This window comes from Panthera tigris, chromosome E1 (genome assembly GCF_018350195.1).
Source record: "Panthera tigris isolate Pti1 chromosome E1, P.tigris_Pti1_mat1.1, whole genome shotgun sequence".
Classification (NCBI taxonomy): Eukaryota; Metazoa; Chordata; class Mammalia; order Carnivora; family Felidae; genus Panthera; species Panthera tigris.
Window position 1 is genome coordinate 34,458,801 of NC_056673.1, and position 25,581 is coordinate 34,484,381.

The window sequence follows — 25,581 nt, forward strand, 5'->3', positions numbered from 1 at the left end:
CTTTAGCTTCAATCAGGGCACCATTCGGCTTTATTGACTAAACAACTGTTGTGAGCCTTCTTCACGTCAGTCTTGATACGCTGGGCACTGGGGATAGGATAGGACAACAAATAAGATTCTCTGCTACTCACTACTCACCCAGGTCCATGGAAGCCCTTCATCTCTCAGTGACAGTGAAACAGCGCCTCCTTTGTTCAGAAATATCCTCAGGGCCAGGACATTCATACCTCTCCTTTAGTAATCAGAATTTTCTTAAACCCAAAGTATAATTAACATCTAGAGTTAGTCCATCTAACTGTATCTAGAGTTAAGGTCCTCAGTGTTTCTTTGGGTCACACACTCCTTTAAGAATCAAAGTTATGAAACTTTCCAGAAAATAAATGTACACACAGAATTTTGTGTTTCTCTTATGCCATACAGAGAGTTGTAAATCAAAAGAGCTTAAGAACCACTGCTTTAGACATTTAACTTTTACTTGTGGAGAAAGAAATGTAAACATAAAAATTAAGATATAAGGTGATAAGTGTTATAGTGGGGATTCATGGAGCTGGTTACCTCTTGTAATTTTGTCTTTACTTTCATGAGACTTAAAAATCTTTGACTCCAAAAGACAGACTTAGGGGGCGCCTGGGTGGCTCGATCAGTTGGGCATCTGACTCTTGATTTTGGCTCAGGTCGTGATCTCGAGGTTTGTGGGACTGAGCCTGCTTGGGAGTCTCTCTCTCCTCTGTCTCTGCCCCTCCCCCCTGCTGGCTGGCGCACACATGCTAGTGCTGTCTCTCTCTCTTTCTCTCTCTCTCTCTAAGTAAATAAACAAACAAACAAAAAAAGACAGACTTAGGTAACAGAGTTGCTTGCACTTTTATTTGGCTTATTTCAGATGAAGTCAAGCAGGCTACTTAGGAAAACACTGGACATTTCCAAGTTGTCCTTCGTGGAATAATTTATCTTCAGTAGTTGTAAACTTACAGTGTCTCAGAACATAAATACTTATGGGGCAGTGGTGACTAACACATGACCTATGTATTCTGTACAGGACTGAGCACACGAGGGAGGCGTTTGATGAATGGAACAACTGAAAATATTTTCTAAAGGCTTGTAGACTTTTAGCCTGATCTCTAAAACCAGTAAGGAAAGGGCACAAAGACCAGATAGCTTTCGCCATGGTATCTCAAGTGAAGCTAAAAGTAATGACACCTGTTTTCTTTTGTGTGTAGTAAAATACATACAGTATACAATTTACCATCTTACTCGGGGTGCCTGGGTTAAGCGTCTGACTTCAGGTCAGGTCATGATCTCACAGTTGTGAGTTCAAGTCCCGCGTCGGGCTCTGTGCTGACAGCTCAGAGCCTGGAGCCTGCTTCGGATTCTGTGTCTCCCTCTCTCATAGTCTGTATCTCTCTGTCTCTCAAAAATAAACTAAAAATTTAAAAAAAAACACACACAATTTACCATCTTACTCATTTTTTAAAGTACACAGTTCAGCCATGTTAAGAATATTCACATGGTTGCGAAACACATCTCCAGAGGTTTTTCGTCTTGCAAATAAGAAACTCTGTACCTATTAAACAAGTCGCTCTTTCCGCCTCCTCCCAGCTCCAGTAACCACCATTCTACTTTCTCTTCTATGAGCTGGACTACTTTAGGTACTCATCTATGTGGAATCATGTGGTATTTGTCTTTTGTGACTGGCTTATTTCACTTAGCATAATGTCCTCAAGATTCATCTCCATTGTAGTATGTTTCAGGATTTCCTTTCTTTTTAAGGCTGAATAATAAATACTCCATTGTATATATAGACCGCATTTGATGTATCCATTCATCTCTTGATGGACATTTGGGTCTTCAACCTCTTGGCTATTTTGAATAATGCTGCTATGAACATGGGTGAGCAAGTATCTCTTCATGATTCTGCTTTCAATTCTTTTGGATGTATATCTGGAAGGGGTATTACTGGATTGATCATGTGGCAGTTCTGTTTTTAATTTTCTGAGGAAATACCACACTGTTTCCAGGGCAGGTGTACCATTGTATAATCCCACAAACTGTGTACAAGGGTTCTAATTTCTCCACATCTCACCAACTCTTGTTATTTTCTGTTTGTTTGTTTTGATAGCCATCCTAATGAGTGTGAGGTAATATTGTAGTTTTGATATGTATTTCTCCAATGATTAGTAATGTTGAGCATCTTTTTGTGCTTTTTGCCTGTTCACATAACATCTTTGAAGGACGCCTATTCTATTAAAACACAATTTAATATGCGTCGGAGCACCGTTCCCCTATAGGCATAGCACTGGAATCCCAAATCAGCGTCCTTCTTTTTGTGGACATTCTCCAGTGACATGCTCAGCCTACAATGTGAGAATCCCGTAAAAACTGGAGGGGGGAAATGGGTTACAAAATCAGTACATTTGATAGAGATTTGACAACCATGTAAGGCACCCAGTGCCACATGTTTGAAGAGGATGTGTTAAGGATAATTGGAATTGATAGGGCAGTGGTCTTCACATAAAGAGGCAATGTAATCGAGACTTAGCTAAACAACGGGTGTTGGCGAGGGTGCAGAGAAAGGGGAACCCTCTTGCATTGTTGGTGGGAGTGCAGACTGGTTCAGGCATTCTGGAAAACAGTATGGGGGTTCCTCAAACATTTAAAAATAGAACTACCCGATGATCCAGCAATTTGCACTACTAGGTATCTACCCAAAGAATACAAAAATACTAATTCAAAGGGTAACATGCACCCCAGTGTTTATAGCAGCATTATCTACAATTGCCAAACTATAGAAGCAGCCTAAGTGTCCATTGACTGATGAATGGATAAAGATGTGGTATATATATGCATACACACACACACACACACACACACACACACACACACACACACACAATGGAATAGTACTCATCCATAAAAAAGAATGAATCTTGCCATTTGCAAAGACATGGATGGAGCTAGAGAGTATAATTCTAAACAAGTCAGTCAGAGAAAGACAAATACCATATGATTTCACTCATATGTGGAATTTAGAAAACAAAACAAATGAGCAAAGGGGGGAAAAAAAGAACAAATTTGATGGTTCCCAGAAGGGAGGTGGGTAGGTTAAATAGGTGATGGGGATTAAGGAGTACACTTGTTGTGATGAGCACTAGGTGATGTATGGAAGTGTTGAATCACTATATTCTACACCTGAAACTAATATTACACTGTATATTAACTCACTGGAATTTAAATAAACACTTAAAAAAAAAAAAAGACCATTAGCTAAAACAGTACAACTTGGCGAATGACTGGTATAAAATAGGAATTGGAGGTCTCCACAAGTCACAGACTGAATGTCAAATAATAGCATGCAACTCCCCTGTAACTTTATATTGAATAATTTATATAAATGCTCCCAGTTTCCATTAGGTTCTAATAAGAATTTTCTCTCATTTTGCACATGCTATCTTATGAACCTACTGTTGACCAAAAGTGATGTGTTTTATCTTTTAACAGGTTAATATTTAGGCTTGTCTTTCTTCACTGTATCTTAGTTGGAGGCATTGTTAGTGACAGAATTTCATAATTTCTTTTATAGTAGGTGCAGTGTAAGAATATTGTGCCTCCAGGGGCACCTGGGTGGCTCAGTCGGTTAAGTGTCCGACTTCGGGTCAGGTCATGATCTCACGGTTCGTGGGTTCAAGCCCCGCATCGGGCTCTGTGCTGACAGCTTAGAGCCTGGAGCCTGTTTCAGATTCTGTGTCTCCCTCTCTCTCTGCCCCAACCCCCACTTGTGCTCTGTCTTCCTCTGTCTCAAAAATAAACATTAAAAAAATTTTTTTCTTTAAAAGAACATGGTGCCTCCAAGCAAACACTGTAGCAGATACTTTTCCTGTCAGTGCTTTTACTAATCTCAGGAGCTTTATGTCACCACTGCTTGGGGGACCAACAAGAAATGCCACTTTTGAAAACTGTCCCCTGAAATTCACAGCTTTTCCCTCCTCAGCTCTCATGCTGTGTCCCTGAGATCCAGAAGTACAGCCCACACAGTGAGCTATTTTAATGAGTGTAAAATATTTTTATATGGTAAAAGTATAAAAGGGAAGTAAGTTACAGATAAAAAAACCTCATGTTATTTGGATAGCCCATGACAAATATAAAACATTTTCTTCGTGGGGTGCCTGGGTGGCTCACTTGTTTAAGTGTCCGACTCTTGCTGACCCAGGGCTCCATCTCATGAACTGTGGCATCATGTCCAGAGTCAAAACCAAGAGTTGGACCTTTAACAGACTGAGCCACCCAGGCTCTCCACATTATAGCTAATTTTATCAGCATATGGTTATTTAGTGTTGCACTTAAGGTGACAGATAAACAGTTATCTTAAACTTACAAGGCAGTAATGAATGGATAGCTCCCAATTCATTAGTAGTATGAATGGTTTTCTCAAAACTTTCTTTCAAAGTGAAAGATAACTTCATCTAGTTATACTAATTCAAATTTATTTTATTTTTTTAAAAAATTTTTTAATGTTTTTTTTTTATTTTTGACAGAGACAGAGCATGAGGGTGGGGGGTAGGGGAGCGGAGAGAGAGGGAGACACAGAAGCTGAAGCAGGCTCCAGGCTCTGAGCTGTCAGCACAGAGCCTGACGTGGGGCTCAAACTCACAGACCGCGAGATCATGACCTGAGCCGAAGTCGGATGCTCAATCGACTGAGCCACCCAGGCGCCCCAATTCAAATTGATTTTAAACTTAATTTACTTTTTTCCTTTTTATGATAGTAATGCGTGCCTACCGTTAAAAAATTTAGAAACTGAGAAATATTAAAAGCAGTAAAAAGTTTTTTTACCTATTATCTGTAGCCACTTTATATAGCTAGAAGTTTGAGACTACATATATAGATTTATATTCTGAGTTTTGTAATTTTTTCTACTTACATGTATATGCATATATGTATGTATATATATGTGTGTGTATATACATATATATATGCCAACAAGGGCAAAAGAAAAAGCAAAAATCACTCATTATCCAACTACCCAGTCGCAACCACTATCAAAATCATCATTGTTGTAACAGAGCTTTTTCTAGCCATATTTTTTTAAATTGCTCATACTGTACTGAATTGTTCTTTTGTTCTGTTTTGGTTTTTGAAAGAGAGAGAGTGTGCGTGTGCACATGTGTGCACGTGAGTGGAGGAGGGACACAGAGGGAGAGAGAGGATCTCAAGCAGTCTCCTTGCTGAGGGACTCAATCGTATAACCGTGAGATCATGACCTGAGCCAAAATCGAGAATCAGATGGTTAACAGGCTCAGCCTCCCAGGCACCCCTGCACTGAATTCTTTCAGTTCCCAGTCTCATTTGCAAAATATTTTGAAAATTTTCATTTCAGGAAGTACCCTTCTACAACACAGTTTTTAATTGCTGCATACTAGTCTCTTATATGGATATGGTGTAATTTGCTTAATCTGTTTTGAAGCATTTAAGTTGTTTGCAGTTTTTTGCTGTTACAAATTATGTCATATGTACACTCTTTCTTTAGAAGTATATATATGTAGGGGCGCTTGGGTGGCTCTGTCGGTTAAGTATCTGACTTCAACTCAGGTCATGATCTCATGGTTTGTAGGTTTGAGCCCTGCAAACTGTGCTGACAGCTCAGCCTGGAGCCTGCTTCGGATTCTGTGTCGTACCCCCTGCCCCCGCCCCTCCCCCACTCACGCTCTGTCTCTCTGTCTTTCAAAAAGAAATAAATGTGGAGAATAGCATGCATTTTCTGGGATGAAGGTCATTGGCAAACACTTGAGTTTTAACCATGTGTTAGAGCTCAAGCCCACCAATAGAGCCACGATACTCAGACTCATAAATGGGTAACTCATGCTGGAGTGGCATTCACATTCTGTGATGTTTTACGTCTCTCATCATTTACAAACAAAAATCAGGGGGAAAAAATAACAACAACCCTCAGAGCCTGGGATAGGGATGAAGAGTTGGGGGCAGGACACTATGGAAGGGATAAAGAACTTTTTTTAAACTTTAATTTCAGTTATTTATTCAGTGTGTGTGTGTATATATATATATATATATATATATATATATATATACATATACATACATATACATATATGTATATATGTATGTATATATATGTACACACACAAATATATGAATATATATATTCAGTCATATCATGTCAGTTATTTATAAATATTTAGTCTCAGTGTTATATTTGAGACTGACAGTGTTATAGTAGTTTCAGGTGTATAAGAGAGTGGTTCAACAGTTCCATATACTCCTCAGTGCTCATCAAGATGAGTATACTCATTGATCCCCTTCATCTATTTCACCCATCCCTCCACCCACCTCCCCTCTGCGACCCATGCTTTTGTTCAGGATAGTGAAGTGTCTGGTTTTCAGTTTGTTTCCCCCACACCACTTTGTTCATTTGTTTCTTAAATTCCACATATGACTGAAATCGTATGGTATTTGTCTGTCTTTGACTGGCTTATTTCACTTAGCATAATATTCTCTAGCTCCATCCATGTTGTCGCAAATGGCAAGATTTAATTCTTTTTTTATGGCTGAATAATATTCCATTGTATATACACACCACATCTTCTGGATAAAGAGCTCTTGATTTGCCACAGCAAATACAATTTACATAAATCTATATTCTCATCTGGTAATTGGTTTTATATTTGTTCAGCCACTCTTGGTAGTGAAATTTGCACTACATCAAAATTCATGATAGCAAATTAATATTAGGAGATGATAATGAAGGTGAAAATGTTCTAATGTTGTAAAGCTAAGAGTTTGGGTGATAAAGTTCTCCAAGTTTGATTGCTTTCATTGTCATTTCTGTCCACCATAGCACCAGTAGTTGACCGTATGACAAAAATGCTTTCTTATACTTGGGTAGAGTTTTAAATTTGAATTTGAACACACTCTGACTTCTCAGCACCAAAACCAACCTAAATCTCTCAGATGGTGTAATACAAAGCTTAGAGTATGCTTTAATTTTGATTGGTATATTGTTAGTTTTTAACAACGTTCTTTAAAAGTTAAAAAGGATAGCATTTTAAAGGGAGAAATAAAAGTCACTAAAGATCATCCCCCACCATAGCATAATTTAATTTTTTAAGTTACGTTTATTTATGCTTTTGCCTTAGGCCATGTGTTTCAGAACTCTCAGAGTTGTGCAGAGTATATTGTTATAAATTGTAATAATTGCTAACACTTTAAATACTTAGTATGTGTAAGCACTTCACTAAGTCTTTTTTTTTTTTCTTTAATGTTTATTTATTTTTGAGAGAGAGAGACGGGGTGAGCAGGGGAGGTCAAAGAAAGAGGGAGACACAGGATCCAAAGCAGCCTCCGGGCTCTGAGCCGTCAGCACAAAGCCTGACACAAGGCTCCAGCTCACAAACTGTGAGATCATGACCTGAGCCCAAGTTGGTTGCTTAACCAACTGAGCCACTTGGGTGCCCTTCAGTCAGTGACTGTTACTGATTTTTTAATAGAATTTTCTCTCTGTAAGTCTTTTCCTTAACCCATTTAAGAAAACGGTTTAAAGTAAATGAATCATTTAAAGATTTTACCATAATTCTTTTTATTTTGTAGGATGAACTTTCTGATGTTAGCCAAGGAGGATCTAAAGCTACCACTCCAGCATCAACAGCTGCGTCAGATGTGGCAGTAATTCCTACAGATACTCCCTTAAAGGAAGATAATGAAGGATTTGTGAAGGTTGCAGATACACCAAATAAGCCAGAGATAAGCAAGCATATTGAAGTACAGGTAGCTCAAGAAACTAGAAATGTATCAACAGGTAAGTGACCTCAGTTCTTTACTTTCTGGCAAAGATCATGTGGGTATGAAAAGATACATTTTAGGAGTGTTACTGCTTTAGAGTTATAAAATTATCTTCAATTGTAAATAAGCTGAAAAGAGGTGATGATCAAATAAAATTTTGGACAGCTGAGTTTGGGGAGCCTGAAACGCAGGAGAACAGTCTTTTTCTGCCCCTGGCCTTAGATCATAAGTCTTCATCTTTAATTTCTCTGTGTTTCACTCCTTAGTTAGTAAAAAACAAAAACAAGGCGTTCTGGCCTGGGATACAATGGACTGTATCCCAAGAAACCCAAAACAAACCGGTTTCTGATATTGACTGTTAATTGAATATGACATGTTGTCTAACCCCATGTTTCCTAGAACCCACTCCTTAAAATTTTTTTATGTTGAAATGATGAATTTACAACCATTAAAGCAACAGGATTTTTATATTAGGGGCAGTATGGGATATATGCATTATTTATGTCATCTTGTCCTTTTCCTAAGGTTCTGCTGAAAATGAAGAGAAGTCAGAAGTTCAAGCAATCATTGAATCCACTCCTGAGTTGGATATGGACAAAGATCTCAGTGGATATAAAGGCTCGAGGTACCGTAAATGTTAAATTAAGACATCTTATCCTTCCTTTTCGCCTCTCCCAGAAGCATATTGTTCTCTGGTCTCTGGGCAGAAAAAATGCATTCAAATGTTTTGCTGAAGAAATGTTGGTATTATATTCCAGTTTCCACTTTTGAAATGGTTTAAATATTTTGTGAAATGTTGCCATTGCAGCATCAGGGGTTAGAAACATATGGAAGGACAGGGGAAAAAGACAGCCAAGGTGTAACCAATACTTTCTGGAATTTGAGGAAACAGAAACAGGAGTAGGGGAAGTAACAATGTGAGCAAACTTTGTTCCTTCCCCCAGATCAGGAAAACGATTATGTACCCCCTTAAAAAATGACTTCAGGGTGCCTGGCTGGCTCAATTGGTGGAGCATATGGCTCTTGATCTCAGGGTCGTGAGTTCAAGCCCCGTGCTGGGCGTTGGAGCCTACTCAAAAACAAAAACGACTCCTCCCACCCCCTAAACTGTAATGCTGGAAGAAATCAGTCTCATTTTACATGGGGAGGCTGTTTAGTGGTGGCAAGAGAATTGTTATGTGTCATCTAAATCTTAGTCAATGTCATCTAAAGCATGTGGATGTTCAAGAATGTCACACAGGAGCTACTTCCCTTCTAATTTCATCTATAACATTTATCCTTTAATAATAATGACTGTAAAATTACCATTGATTGATCACTGCAGTCGTGGTTAAAAGCATGAACCTAGAGTAAGACTATGTGGGTTCAAATACTGCCTTGGATTTGAATCTGAGATATATTTTTTCATCCATAAAAGAGAATTCTGGGGTGCCTGGGTGGCTCAGTTGGTTAAGCGTCTGACTTCAGCTCAGGTCGTGATCTAGCAGTCCATGAATTCTAGTCGTCCATGAACTCGAGCCCTGTGTTGGGCTCTGTGCTGACAGCTCAGAGCCTGGAGCCTGCTTCAAATTCTATGTCTCCCTCTCTCTGCCCCTCGCCAACTCACACCTCTGTCTCTCTCTTTCTCTCAAAAGTAAATAAACATTAAAAAATTAAAAAAAAAAAAAAAAAAGGAAGGAATTCTGATAATACTTAAGATGATTGTGAGAAGTAAATGTATGTTAAATCATTGGCAAAGGGCCTACTTTAATAAAATGTTAGCTGGTATTGTCATTATCCTCATTTAATATTTTATATATATATATATTTTTATATATATAGTTTATATATATATTATATGTATATATATTATATATATATATAGTTTATTTATTTTGAGAGCAAGTGGGGGAGGGGTAGAGAGGGAGAGAGAGAGCAAGAATCCCAAGCAGGCTCTGCTCTGTTCAGCACAATGCCTGATGCGGGGCTCAAACTCACAAGCCATGAGATCATGACTCGAACCAAAGTTGGACGCTCAACCAACTGAGCCACCCAGGTGCTCCTCATTTAATATAGTTTTTTTTTTTTTTCATTTAATATAGTTTTAATTGCAACCTTATGAAGTAAATATCTTTATCCCCATTTAACAGTCAAGGAAGCTCAGAATTGTATAGTAACTTGCCCAAGATTACCAAGTTAGCAAGTGGAGCTGGCATTCAATCTAAGACTCTCTGATTTCAAAGGCTGTGTCCTGTGAAAACATCTTTTCTTTTTTTTAATTTAATTTTTTATTTTTTAAAATTTACATCCAAATTAGCATATAGTGCAACAATGATTTCAGGAGTAGATTCCTTGTGTCCCTTATCCATTTAGCCCATCCCCCCTCCCACAACCCCTACAATAACCCTCAGTTTGTTCTCCATATTTATAAGTCTCTTCTGTTTTGTCCCCCTCCCTGTTTTTATATTATTTTTGTTTCCCTTCCCTTATGTTCATCTGTTTTTTCTCTTAAAGTCCTCATATGAGTGAAGTCATACGATTTTTGTCTTTCTCTGACTGACTAATTTCACTCACCATAATACCCTCCAGTTCCATCCACGTAGTTGCAAATGGCAAGATTTCATTCTTTTTGATTGCCGAGTAATACTCCATTGTATGTATATACCATATCTTCTTTATCCATTCATCCATCTATGGGCATTTGGGCTCCTTCCATACTTTGGCTATTGTTGATAGTGCTGCTACAAACATGGGGGTGCATGTGTCCCTTCAAAACAGCACACCTGTATCCCTTGGATAAATGCCTACTAGTGCAATTGCTGAGTCGTAGGGTAGTTCTATTTTTAGTTTTTTTGAGGCACCTCCATACTGTTTTCCAGAGTGGTTGCACCAGCTTGCATTCCCAAAAACATCTTTTCCTTACTGTTTATTTAAAGGTGTAAACAATGCAGAGTGTAAAAAGTGAAATTTACTTTTTATGTGTCCTCTCCTAAGCCTAGGAGATGCTGCTGCTTATAAGCACTTGTGTGCTTTTGTCATTCTGAACCTCTGTAAAAGTTAAAAATATTATTTTTATTAGACTCTTACGTGTATGCAGTATTAAGGTCAAGTGGTAATAATACAAAATTTGAAGGGCAGTAGTAGTCCCTTGCCCCTGCCCACCCCTCGTTCCCATTCCCAGTAGGCAGTGTCTCTCTCTTCTTCATTATCTTTTTCTCTCCCACCAGCCCCCACCCCCCGCCCCCACAAAAGTGGCTCAACTTTTCTGGGGAAACGAACAGGGCGAGGAAGGCTCTCTGTAGGAACTCGCCTTGCTGGGCAGGACTGCCAGGCCCCAGGTCTGTCTAGAAGGCAGGAGAGGGATCAGCGTCATGCCCCCTTTGGTCCGTCCTGGGAGCAGGGATCCAGGCCCTTGCTACTTGGGGCCGAGGTGGGAAACAGCCTTGCCTGTTTTCCCAGGGTCTCCAGCGAGTGTCCATGCTGTGCTCAGAATTGATACCAACCTTCTTGTGGGGCAGGTCAATGTCGAGCTCAACTCTCCCCCAGCATGTTGAGCCCCAATTGACCTCACTAGAGCGGCCTTCACAGGTTGTCCATGAAGAACTTGTGCTTCGGCACAGCTGAGACTGTGGTGTGGCGGCAGCCACGTCTTAGTTCTCTTTTGCCATTTTTCTTCAGGTATCGGAATCACATCCTTATGGTTCTCTTCCTTGCTCCTTCTGTTTCTCAGCTGAGATTCTGTGAGAAAATTAAGTCCTAATGCCCTAGGGCATCCCTTGTGCTAATGAATTAGCTACACTCCTGTGCATCTAGAATGGAGACAACGGTCACTCAAATCACTTTCTGTGTTCTGTGGATTAAATGAGGAACCTGATTTTATTTTATTTTTGTAATTAAAAATTTTTTTTAAATCTTTATTTTTTTTTTTTGACAGAGAGAGACAGAGACAGAGAGTGAGAGCAGGGGAGGAACAGAGAGAGAGGGAGACACAGAATCTGAAGCTCCAGGCTCTAAGCTGTCAGCACAGAGCCCGAAATGGGGCTTGAACCCATGAACAGTGAGTTCATGACGTGAGCTGAAGTCGGATGCTTAACTGACAGAGCCACCCAGGTGCCCCAAGGAACCAGATTTTAAAAACGCTGATACTAGCTGTTGGCTTTACAGTGAAAGATGACAAGGATAGCTCCTTAAATCACCATCCTTCCTTTCATCTTCCCAATATAATTCTGTCTCTGTGTTTGCTAAATTAACATTCATTATTTAAATCATCATGACTATATAAATACTGATCACAGCTTAGCCACAGAATATATTGATTACATTTACTTTCTTTTACAACTTTGTTTTTCTGGACTCAGTAAAACCCTAGTGGGATTTTGTTTTGTTTGCTTAGGCTTAGGTTAGTAGCAGGGCGGGGGCAGAGAGACGGAGAGAGAATCTTAAGCAGACTCCATGCTGACATGGGGCTCAGTCTCATGACCTTGAGATCAGGACCTGAGCCAAAAGCAAGAGTTCTCTGGGGGGGGGGGGGGGGGGGGGGAGGTGTCACTGTTCTGGAGGATTGGACCTCACTGTCGTAGGGTTTCTTGTGCTTTTGTCCCATCCTTCTGTTTTAGGCTCCCCCTTGCATGCACCTGTCTATAGATTGCTGGTTCCTTCAATTCCTGGGCTTCTCAGAGGTTCTGGCAACGTGCTGTGTTCATTCCTCCCTAAACCCCAGTGGCTTATCAGATTTTTCTGGTCTGTCAAATCCGTTTCTGTTACTGGCCTGTTTTCTGTCTTAACAGAATTTTGTTCACATTTCGTCTGCTGCAATTTCTTTATCTATTTTCTATGTCCTATTGGGTGACAAATGACTATGTCTAGTCCACCAAGTTTAACTAGAAATCCTGTGCAGGATAATGTTAGTGCACACACAAACATTTCCCCATTTCCTTCCATATTCCTGCAATAAAGGGCTTATATATACACTGTTTTGTAACTTGCTTTAAAAAAACAAAAACAAAAAGCACCTCTATATAATGGGCTTCTTTAGTTTGTAAAGCTCTACTTTGATGTTTTTAACTATAAAGTTAAAAGTCTTTAACTTTTATGTATATCCATAACTTACCTCTGTCCTGTTAATGATCAGTTAGGTCATTTCAGTTTTAGCTACTATAGGAATGCTACTCTGATCATCCTTTTACATTTGTAATTTCCTTCTTATGACAGGGTTTTTTAATGATTTTTTTAGACATTGGCTTTTTGGGTCAGTGGGTATTTATATTATAAATTTTAATAGATTCTGTAATTTCCCTTAAAAGAAAAATAAAACAGCCATGCCAAGTTATACCCAGATAACATATAACACGGTAGTTAACATCATGCATTCTGAAACCTGACTGTCTAGGTTTGAATCCTGCCTCTTTCTCTCATTTGCTGGACAATCTTGGCAAGTTCCTAAATCTCTTTAGTTTCCTCTTCTATAAAATTGGGATGATAGCACCTCCTTTATAGAGTAGGTGCGAGGATTCAGTAAGGCATTCTTGGTAAGGCGCTTATACAGTGCCAGGTGCCACGCAGAACAGTGCTCTGTTGGCTGTCATTCTGTATTTTCATTCTGTATTTTCTTCCACAGTTCTTTTGTTTTGTTTTGTTATAAATGTTTATTTATTTATTTTGAGAGAGAGAGAATGCTGTTGTGGGGGGGGGGGCGTGGGGGGGCGTACAGAGGGAGAGGGAGAATCCCAGGCAGACTCCATGCTATCAGCACAGAGCCCAGCGTGGGGCTTGATCCCACAACTGTGAGATCCCGAGCTGAAATTAAAGTCAGATGTTCAACCGACTGAGCCACCCAGGCACCCCTCTTCAGTCATTGTATCTGTGAAATTTGATGAGAATTGCTTAGGAAACCTTTCAGAAATCTTTTGAAATTATGTTTTGTATTAAATATAAATTTAATAGGCAATTACTTGCCTATTGTATTCATTTTACACTGTTGACAACGTCTTTGTAACATTTGTTGATTTGTTTGTGTTGTTTTTGTTGCATAGCACTCCCACCAAAGGCATAGAGAACAAAGCTTTTGATCGCAATACAGAATCTCTCTTTGAAGAACTGTCTTCAGCTGGCTCAGGCTTAATTGGAGATGTGGATGAAGGAGCGGATTTACTAGGTATGATAGCTTATCTGAAGAAGTATCATACTGTTTTAAAAATAGATTTTAAATGATTTAATTGAACATTACTTTAAAATGTCCTCAACAGTTCAGTAGCACACAGTGATTGCACTTTCAGGTAATTAATAGGAAAGTATTCTTTGAGATTATGAAAATTTTAAATGAAAGCATCTTTGCATGTGGATATCTCTCAAATTGAATTGCATTTAAATTTGTATTTTGAAATTCACATAGCACATTTTATTGAGTCTGTGCTATATTCCAAGAACAATATTACACATAAGGAGCACAGTGGGGTGTGTGTGTGTGTGTGTGTGTGTGTGTGTGTGTGTATGTGTATGTGTATGTGTATGTGTATAGACTGATAGATAGTTCCTGGCTTAAGTACATTTCTTTTTTCTTTTTTTTTTTTTAATATTTACTGATTTTGGGGAGAGTGCAGGTGGGGGAGGGCAGCGAGAGGGGGCCAGAGGATCCAAATCAGGCTCTGTGCTGACAGCAGCAAGCCTGATGTGGTGCTCGAACTCACAAACCGCGAGATCATGACCTGAGCTGAAAGTCATGTGCTCAACTGACAGCCACTCAGGTGCCCCTTAAGTAGATTTCTTTAAATTCTGTTGACTTTAATTAAGTAAGAGTATATAATACTTGTTTTTTTTCTGAGATTTCACAGAATATTCTGTTTTAGCTTTATGGGATGTAATCAGTTTTGAGTTTGTGTTGTTGAAGAACACCTGGTTTGAAAAGAATACTGCATTTAGCTCTTCCAGTACTTGTCTGGTGACCTTTGCCAAATGGCTTATCCTCTCCCAATCTTAGTTTCTTAACTATGAAATGAAGGAACTGGATTCTTGTTCAAAGATTGAGCCAGCTGTGGCTCACTGACCCAAATCCAGCTCCTCTCCTGTGTGTATGAATCAAACTTTATTAGAACACAGCCACTATCATTTGTTTACTTATTATGTGTAGTTGCTTTGGACCCACCAGCAGTTCAGTAGTCGGTAACAGAGATCATATGGCTTACAAAGACAAAAGAGTCACCATCTGACCCTTTACATAAAGAATGTGTAGACTCCTGCTCTAGGTGATCCATAAAGTTTCTTTTAATGATAATTATGAGATTCTGACTTAATGTCAGTTAGCTTTGATGTACCCTTCTTATAATTTAAAACCTTACAGAAATTGAAAATCTTACAGTATTAAAAACCTATGCCTTTGGAATAGATACTGGTCTCTAAAAAAAGTTTTTGTTATCTATTAGTGTAATTATAATAAAGACTATATAGTGTTCTCAAAAGGTGCTCTTTGTTAGTTCTTGTGAATATAGAATGGGATTGCTTGCGTTAATTTGTGTTAAATTTATTGATTACCATTATGTCCTCAAAAGTTTGAAGTATTTTTTGAAGGAAATGTAAGTTGTGTCTAAATGGAGCTCACAGTCTATTTCACAAGGGAGATTGAAAGTTTATCGTAAATAAAACTATTCTCAGTTAGTCATAGACTTCCACTGTTAAAGTCTAAGTAAAAGATTGGAAGCAGTTGAATGAGTTTGCATTTCTCAAGGAGGGCTAAAGATTAATTCTTAAGGAACACTCCATTTTTTAACATTTAAATTTACACTGTAACTTTAGTTAACATTTAATTATGCATAAAAAGTTCTGTTTAGAAAACTGAGTCCCTGGCAAAATTGAAGGGTATATGCAAAAAATGTTAGAAAGAAGAATTTTTAAGTGTTTATTATATACAGTAAGATTCACTCTTTATGGTGAATTTTTTGAGTTTTGACAAATGGGCACAATTTATAATCACCAGCAGAATCATTATACCCCCCAAAATTCTTTCATGCTGCTCTTTGTATTTAACCAGAGTGAAGCACTTTTTTTTTTTTAAAGTTTATTCATTTATTTTGAGAGAGAGAGAAAGAGAGAAAATGAGGAAGCAGAGGAAGGGCAGAGAGAGAGGGAGAGAGGAACCCAAGCAGGCTCCATGCAGGCAGCGCAGAGCCTGATGCAGGGCTCCAACTCACTAACAGTGAGATCATGACTTGAGGTGAAATCAAGAGTCAGATGCTTAACCGACTGAGCCACCCAGGTACCCCATGAATGAAGTGCTTTTTTAATGTATACTCTTTATTACTTCATAATCCAATATTGAATAATATAATTTTTGAGGTTGGTGGTTCCAAACTTAACTTTTTGTAAAGAGTTAAGAAGCCACACAGTATTTAGAGATAATTGTGGTCTTTTAAATCAGATGAAAGCTTCCACTCTTTAAGTCAGAAAATTAAGCATAATGAATAGGTTAACAGCAAAATCCTGATAACTCTGGTTTCCTTTCTACTTCGAAAATAAGAAATAGACTGCAAACTAGTGTCTTTTCCCTTTTTCAGATACCGATATATTTTTCTCTAGAATGTTCCAGATTAGAAGATTTTACTCTATTACCTTAAGTGTAGTGACTCATGCTTACATGAATACCTTGTGGTCAAAGATGGTAAATGAAATTTCCAAGTCATACATGTGTTCCCTGGCTTCTCTTCTGTACAGTTCTGTGATAGCAATTGAAGTGTAATACTAAATGGAAGATAGTGAAACTAACAAAATTGTTTCCCAAAGTTCTTTAATTGACTTGGGTTGATAAATAAGTACATAGTCCATTTCTGTGATTCATTATTCATTTTCTTAATTACTATATTGTAGAACTCTTTTCTTGTTCAAGGATATAAATTTTCGCAATCATTATGCCTATACTCAGCATTTAGAGTATTTTTTTCTGATTTTAATTTAAAAGAGGCACCTCCCCCCACCCCCATTTGTCCTTATCCTTTGACTTTATTTTCATCAGTTCTTTTTCTATTCACTTTAGTCATGTATTCTCTATGGCCACTTTCTAGAACTTGGAAATCATACATCCTACTCTTGGGATTTTCTTTCTCTTGTTATCTTCTATATTTTTAACTTTTCTGTCTTTACTTCTTCTATTCTCATTTAAGCATGTTCAGATCTTTTCCATTTAAAAATCAAAGTACTGCCCTCTTCTGACCCTATACCTTCAGCACCTTTCCACCCAGTCGCTCACTTTCTTTGCATTTCTGCTTTATGCAGCAGTATCAGTGAGGTATCTCCCAGATGCTTGTGATACATCAGTGAACAAAGCGGACTTTTTGAATGTGTAGGTACTTTAAATTGGCAGGATCTCCCTTTTCCCACTCGCACCTCTTCTCCTGCAGTCTGTGTGGACATTCTTCCCTGCACTCTCCTTGCCTGAAACAGCCTTCTTGTTCGCTATATCCAGCGGTTCCTTCTGGTTCCATCTACATTCTTTCATATGACTTCTCAGGTAGCATTTGTCTTTAACACCATCTTTGCTGAATTTCTGTGATAACAGACTTTCCTGCATTCTTTCCTGCCTCTTTTCTTTTCCAGTCTTCTTTACAGGATCCTCTTCTCTCCCCACCTTTCAGATATCAGTGCCCCAGGCATGCTTCTTTGCGAAATCTTATTTGCTCTTGTTTCTTGGCTTTCATAGAAAAGTGCTCCACAGTTTTTATCTCCTTCTAAGATCTTTTTCTAGAGCCCCAGACTCTACTTCCAGGCAGCCCACAAGACACCTCTAAGATGATTTATAGGGCTTTACACTTGATGTGCCTAAAGCTCAGTTCATCATTTGTTGTCCTGTTCCTCAAGGCTATTCCTACCCCAGCGTGTACTGTCTCAGTGAATGAATGAGCTCAGTGTCCACTCAGTTCTCCATTCAGGAACTCTCCTGCTTCCTTGAGAACCAATCACCAAAGCTTGTTTACTCCCTTTCTTTAAAAAAAAAAAAAAAAAAAAAAAAAATCTATGTATCTATGTCTTTCTATATCCCCTTGCATATCCTCTTGTTGGAATTCTGCTTTGATCCCCTAGTTAAAGCTCCATTGTCCATGAAATGTATTCTCATGGACCTCACTTTCTTCGATGTGCCACACTTTGTTCTTTACTATAATTGTATACATAGTCCTTTCCCTGGGGCTCTAAGCTCTGTGTGGCCAAGACAACTCTGTCCTTTGCTCACTAGTGAGTCTTTAGCACACAACACAGCAGTTTAGTGAATGGATTGCTACGTAGTTCTATTAGTTTTATTTCACCTCTAAATCTGTGATTCTTTCACCTTTTAGAATTAAAACTCCTTTATGGGAGAATTTGTAAGAAAGCAGTGTACTTTTGGGAAAATGCATGTATAGGTAGACAAAATTGTGCATACTTTCTCAAGGGATTAACAGATCATTTGGAGGCCCAGCTATGGACGTAGCTTGAGGATTGGTACTAACATCCAAGGGAGACTTCTATGATTTACAAAACTGCCAGGCAGTTTGCTTGTTTTTTAATAGGTAAAGTTGGCAAATATGTTAGATCTACGTTTATGTTTGGTTGAAGCCTTGAATAGAAGTGGGGCCACTTCAAGTTATGTTTTTCTTATAGTTAGGAGTTAGTTTTTATCAGTACATTTCAAAGTGAAAATTTTGCACAATCCTATTGACCACATATTAAATTTATACACTCGATTTTGAGAGAACTCTTCCTGAGAATGTGTAAACTTTAGAAACTACATTATCAGATATGATTCCCATATGGTACATATTTCAAGATTTTTTCTTATTTATAATATTTACATTGTGTTCAGCTAATGGTTGGTTTCTCTACATCTTTTAAATTTTATTGTCTCCTTTCTCTCATTTTGAAACAAATGAGCATAGATCTTGCTTTCTGAAAACAATCTAATTGTGATTCTCATTCATTTTTCTCTTGGGCTGCTTACCCAGGGGAATATTCTGGTGTGTATGCTTTTAAATACTTTAATATTACTGCTTTTTAAGCTAGGTGTTCTTGGCTGCTATCCTCATGTAATGCTTTCTCATCATTTTTTTCTGCTCAACTATTTTTTTTTTTTTTTGCCTTCCATATATTTTCAGCTTTTATGCTTATCTCCCTACATGCTTGAGAGTTTATAGCAAACACAGTCATTACATAAGCTTTTTTCAACCAATCTAAACCCTATTTCTTCTGACTGTAAAGCTTTATTGGAAGTTAACATTAGTGTTTAAAGCACATATTTCAGCAGTATCTTGCCAAAATTCATTTTGGAATTGGAATCTGGAAACTTTTTTAGTTTGTCTTTATTTTCACTTTTTGAAGAATATATAGATGATTAAATAAGCTACTGTTTCTGACATTTAATTCTTCATGGTAGAAGTACCCTGATCTTTGAGAGTATTTGAGATAATTATAATAGACAAAATATGAGTTCCGTATATGTAAGCATTGAATTTTTAGCATTCCTAAGTTGGTTTTGTTTTAAATAATCTTTAAATCATTAGAAATACTACCTTTAAAAAAAATATTTAAAGAAAAAACAATTCCTTTTCCTTATGTAGTTTTCTTTAGAAATATTTCTTTAGGATATTTCCCTTCTGTTTTGCTGGGTTGTGTGAATATTACTTCTTCCGCTGAATGTGTATTTTCCAGCATTAGCTGGGTTAAGTGAGTGATGGGTCTTTTGTTTTGCTTTATTTTGCTTTTTTGATTTGGTAACTTTTTGAGATACATTCCCTAGTGTGTTGTTTTATTTCTTCAGTTTCTTATAATTAGCAAATTAAATAACTTTCTTCTCCCTAAAGATCATTGCATTGGATCTTGCATTGAATGCTCTGCTGACCTTACAGTCCTCGTTAAATTATTAAACAGGATTCTGTAAAGTAATAACTGAACATTATTTCAGAGGTGGCACTTTGAGGGAAACTTTATATTATTGATGTGGGGTTTTCATTCTAATCCGTTTTCATTGTGTAAAAGAATTGGTAAAACATATCAAAGAGCATCCTTATAAATGAAGGAAATCATCTTAATTTCTGTCTTTTGCACATCATTATGCATTAAATCATAACACTGTGATTCCAGATGTATTTCATATCATGCATAAAACTTTACAGATTAATAATCTTTTTTCATGCTGTTTCTTACATAAAACATTTCTTGTTCTTTGTTTTTGCTTTACATGGAATGCATGGGCTTTAAGACCATAATTTCTTTGGTAAGGTTTCATCTGCATTGGGGTTCCGTCTTTCTTTGGCCTTGTTTCTGCCAGTTCTCTCTTAGTAAGACCTAATTTTTAGGCAAAAGCCTACAATATCAGCAGTGATTTGGAAATGATTTTTGATCTGTATTAATGCTTACTCTTTTTTTTTCTCTAAGTACTGCTACTTTTTAGAATATTTGGCAGAAAAGTCTTAATCATTTTGAAATACTATCTATGAGAAACAAAATATAGACTAACAGTTATAAAGAATTGGCTAACAAAATCTTTAGCTTTGTTTTGTGATTGATAATTATAATTTTATAACCTACACAAGTAGATATATCAAATGAAATTATAGACAAAATAAGGTTACTAAAGGACAGGTAAAATTTATAAATTAAAATTTGAGCCTATAGTTTACTATAATACAAGTTTATGTAATTTTTGATAATGTGTCTTGAGAGTTCTTATTTTATTGTTTTGGTAGGAATGGGTCGTGAAGTTGAGAATCTTATATTAGAAAATACACAACTGTTGGAAACCAAGTAAGTATATATCCAAAATTTTAACAAGAAGCACAAGATACTGAACTTTCTCGTCTGAGTCAGTGACCCTTGTTCAAATGAACACAGCATGCAACTGCAGGCTCGCTACCCTATCTCGTTCCCCTTCTGAAATGGGTGATGGGACTTACTTTCACTGATGGATATGTTTTGTTTGCTCTGGTTTTTGCAGAAATATTTTTCATCTCCTTTCCATTCTACAAGTGTGCATGCCTTTCTCTTAACCTTCTGCGTATGTCCTATGCTTTTTTTGCTCCTTCCCCTGGAATGCCTGTTTTCTTACCTTTTTCCTCTGGGGTGTCTTTATTTCTGCATACATGTTTCGATGTATACCCAGGCCACCTTTTCAGAGCTCTCCTCCATAATTGGAGGTTTTCAGGTATAATTTTGGGGGTCTTAGGCCCTCAGACATATTGGGTTCAGGCAGGTTCTGAGTCATGTGGCGAAGCAGACTGTGGCCCTTTGTTAATTTGCTGTGTCAGAGCATCTTTGGAACACCCAGGTATATCCAAAATAGAATGCAGTTAGAGGCACTATACCTACCTGTACCCAAAAGATCTATATGTTAGATTTTTTTCCAGTTTTTTTTTTTCTTTAGACTTTTTTTCCTCATCAATTATTAAAGGTAAATTCAAGGGTAAACCTTACTTTATTGATTAGGTAATATTTTTTTTCAGAACTTAACAACAGTACACGTATGGATGATGCCATTTTATAAAAATTTAATCTTAGTTAATTCTGTCATTTTCATTAGTTGGTGATCTGCCTTGCTTTATCCGTGTATTCTTCGATAAGTGAGAAGAGTAAAAACTTAGATGGTTGCTCTTTTTTTTTTAATCTTTATTTACAAATGGCACCACATGGAATATCTCTAAAGTATTCAATTATTCAGCTTTGGTTGTATAATTACTTGAGTCTGTAAGAGAATAAGCTGAAAGACAGAAAGAGTATTTATTTGTAATGATACGCTGGAAATATGTGTTTCTTAGAAATGCTCTGAATGTAGTGAAGAATGATTTGATAGCAAAGGTGGATGAGCTGACCTGTGAGAAAGATGTGCTACAAGGGGAGCTGGAGGCTGTGAAACAGGCCAAACTGAAGCTGGAGGAAAAGAACAAGGAGCTGGAGGAAGAGCTTAGGAAGTAAGTTTTCTCTGGAATCTTCTGACCCCACCTGTCTTTGCCGGTGTACCACAGAGGGGCCCAGGCGTCACCCCGAGACGGGTACCAGCTGCCTAGGAAAAGGCAGCTGTGCCGTGAGCCTGCCCCTCCTCTCACCCCGTGGTACCACGATCACATTCTGGGTCTGTCATGATGTGAAGAAAGTTAGTAGAACCATTCTAAAATTTGCTAGCAAGGAAATTAGCAATAGTCATTATTTTCCTTCACCCCGCTTTCTTCGACACCGGTTTTTTTCCCTGAGAACAGTGCTACATCAGTGTTGCCCTAAGTGAAAGCAGCTAAATACTCCGGAAAGAGACAGATAATCACTTAGTGTTGATTAACATTTGTGACCTACTCTTTTAGTCCTTGAAAAGATGAGTGCAACTCAAATAACATGTTCCGTTTTTCCCCTAGAGCTCGCGCAGAAGCTGAAGATGCACGACAAAAAGCAAAAGACGATGATGATGTAGGTTTACGATCTTGGACTGTTTTTCTTCCCACATTTTGGTATTTCAAGAAAATCTTGTTAATCTTTAGATATAGCATTATAAAAAGAAAGTCGGGGGGCATCTGGGTGGCTCAGTTGGTTAAGCGCCCGACTAGTTCAGCTCAGGTCATAATCTCACGGTTTGTCGGATCGAGCCCCCCATCTGGCTTAGCGCTGACAGCATGGAGCCTGCTTGGGATCTTCCCTCTCCCTCTCTCTCTGCCCCTCCCCTGCTGGCTTGTACCTGCGTGTGCATGCTCTCTCTCAAAATAAATAAAAGTAAACTTAAAAAGAAAAGAAAAGAGATGGTCTGTTTGTGGTCTTGAATAGGATAGCTCGTGTTCCCACATGGTATCCAGGTGCTGAGCTTTCTGGCGACCTGTGGTGTGCTTATTTTTTCCTGTGGCTCTGTGCCTTGACCTGCATTTGCATGTTCAAGCTCAAGGACCAGTCGAAACATTTTGGGATTTATTATTGTTTGTTTTGTCTCAAATTTTGAATTTGAAATATGAAAGCTTAATAATAAAAGTTGTTTAATAGTATTAAACAAAAAGATGAGCTCTAGAACTTTAATAGGAGTCAATCAGCTTATATTGTTTTCAACATATGCAAATTCAAAAGACTGAATATGAGTTTCTTGCCAGTATAATTAGCATACTAGTAATTCTTCTGGCTTCTAGATTATTATTCCTATAACAGGTGTCTGCTGGTCAAGCATCAGCCTTGAGATATGTGGGTGCCCTGTAGAAGATGCTTAATTGATGCCCCTTTAGTCTCACTTTTTGTTTAAAAACTTTTTTTACTTTTTTTTTTTCTTTTCTGAGAGACAGAGAGGGGCAGAGGGAAAGGGAGAGAGAATCTTAAGCAGGCCCCATGCCCAGTGCAAAGCCCGATGCGGGGCTTTTCTCACAACCCCGTGAGATCATGACCTGAGCCAAAACCAAGAGTTGGACACTTAACCAACTGAACTACACAGGTGCCCCTAATATGTAATACTTGATACATACCAAAAATATACATAACACATGTAAGTTACAAAACATAATAAATTAACATAAGGACCCCACCACCTAACCTAAGAACTAGAACATTATCAAACAGTGAAGATACCCTATGCAACCCCCTTCCAGAGGAGACCACTGTCCTATATTTATCATTTTCTTACCTTTGGAAAAAAAAAAAAAGAATTTTATCAGGGCACCTTCCTGGCTCCGTCAGTAGAGTGTGTGATTCTTGATCTCAGGGTCATGAGTTCAAGCCCCATGTTGGGCGTAGTAGAACTAACATAAAAATATATTTAAAAAGAATTTTTTTTATCATATCATACATATATGTATCACTACAAAATATGGTTCAATTTTCATTGTTTTTTATTTCATAGTTGAAGATTTACTTGTTATTTATTTTGAGAGAGAAAGAGTGTGCACGAACACAGGGGAAGAGCGGGGTGGGCGGGGGGTGGGGGGGGCGGTAGAGAATCCCAAGCAGGTTCCTTGCTGTCAGAGTGGAGCCTGATATGGGGCTTGAGCTCACAAACCGTGAAATCATGACCTGAGCCGAAACCAAGAGTCAGATGGCTAACCGAATGAGCCACCCAGGTGCCCTAAGATTTACTTCTTTTGCTCAGTATTATGTTTTTGAGATCACTTGTGTTACCGTATAATGCTGTAAGTTTTGCATGTTCACTGCTTTATATATATCCCATTGTATGAATATATTACAATTTAAGTATCTGCTTTCCTATTAATGTATATTTAGGTGATTTTCAGCTTTTTACAACACCACAAACAATGTTGTTGTGAACAGTCTAGTACAAGTCTTCTGCGAGGGTAGATAGCCTTGTAGTGTGGTTACCATGTTGCAGATTCGAAGTCCTTTCATCATCTGCTGTTTGACTTCTGTTTAAAGGAGAGGACAAAGTAGGAGACTCCTGAGTGCTAAGCTCAGCCTCTTTCTTAACTTTTCCACCCTTTCCATTTTGATCCCCAATGTGTGTACTCTGCTCAGCAAAACAGAAACCCTGCAGTTAAACCAACTTTCCTCCCCAGAAGAGCATTTAGGAATTACAGTAGAAGGAAGTTGACTTGAGCATGCCTTCTTGGGTCTTAACCACAGTCACATCCTTTCCTGTCTTTAAGAAGAATTCTAGTTAATACACTTGTTGTATTTCTGTTGGTGCTTTAGTGACTCTTAGAGTTGGGCACCTCGGTAATCTAACTAAGCTGTAAGCTTACTGTCTGTGCTAGCCTTGGATATGTATATGATGGGTAGTCTGAGGTAAACGAACCCCTTTCAGAACTAAATTGTAAAAATTGCTGAATAATTAACATTTGTTGTAGAATATCAACTGAAAATAATGTTATTAGAGGAACATTTCCAGGCGAGCTTGTTAAGTCTATATAGATGTATTTTGTTAATCTTTTTTGGTTGTAGTTCAAAATCTACACTGTTCTTTGTATTTTCCTTACGGTATATTCAAATATCTCTATTTTCAGAAATTAAATTGTATACCTTTCTTTATCATAGGTAATTATTTAAATCTCTCTATTGATTTTATTTTTAGAAGATTATTTCTCTTTAAATGATCCAGTAGATTAGAAATTAAGAAATGTTTCAAAGCTTTAAGTTTAACATAACACCAAAACAGACATAGTCTCCCAGAGTGATCTGCAGTGTTCTTTTCGTTACAGAGTGATATTCCCACAGCCCAGAGGAAGCGGTTTACTAGAGTAGAAATGGCCCGTGTTCTAATGGAGAGAAACCAGTATAAAGAGAGATTGATGGAGCTTCAGGAAGCTGTTCGATGGACAGAGATGATTCGGTGAGAAGTGCCTCTTGGTGTTTTTCTAGTATTGTTTCCTAGGTTTGAACATTCCTTCACTCAGAACTAGAGTCTTGCCTTGGGGATCCAAACCTCTTACTCTGTTTACTAGGAGATACCTTTTTTTTTTTTTTTAACTTGGATTTTTACAGAAGTTTACTTATTTTGAGAGAGAGAGATCGCGCAGCCACAAGTGCGCAAACGTGGGAGGGAGAGAGAGAGAGAGAGAGGATCCCAAGCAGGGTCCCACGCTGTCAGATCATGACCTGAGCCAAAACCAAGATGCTTAACCTACTGTGCCACCCAGGCACCCCACTAGGAGATACTTTCTAAAGTAAAACTAGGAATTAGGAACAGAATGTGATCAAAGTGGGTGCCTTTTGAACAAAGGGCCCTTGGCAAATGTTCCTATGACCTCTAAAAGGTAATTGTTATTACTTATGAATGATGGTCATTTTTCAAAAGAGTATAGAAATTGACACTACTTTTGCAATAATGTCAGGAAAAGATAAACATTTCTTATGCCAAACAGGAAACTAAGTCATTTTTCGCAGTGTCTTTCTGTA

The 25,581-nt window shown here is 38.0% G+C and overlaps 1 protein-coding gene across 5 annotated transcripts in view; it reads left to right on the forward strand.

Moving 5' to 3' along the window:
- Positions 1 to 25,581, forward strand: part of SPAG9 (sperm associated antigen 9) — a 131,653-nt gene that overhangs the window by 76,078 nt on the left and 29,994 nt on the right. For all 5 annotated transcript variants that reach the window (XM_042967705.1, XM_042967706.1, XM_042967708.1 and 2 more), the window contains 7 exons: positions 7,597 to 7,804; positions 8,314 to 8,413; positions 13,800 to 13,921; positions 20,469 to 20,526; positions 21,534 to 21,686; positions 22,122 to 22,173; positions 24,885 to 25,015. In XM_042967705.1, coding sequence (XP_042823639.1) covers positions 7,597 to 7,804; positions 8,314 to 8,413; positions 13,800 to 13,921; positions 20,469 to 20,526; positions 21,534 to 21,686; positions 22,122 to 22,173; positions 24,885 to 25,015 — 824 coding nt within the window. The remainder of the gene's footprint in view (positions 1 to 7,596; positions 7,805 to 8,313; positions 8,414 to 13,799; positions 13,922 to 20,468; positions 20,527 to 21,533; positions 21,687 to 22,121; positions 22,174 to 24,884; positions 25,016 to 25,581) is intronic.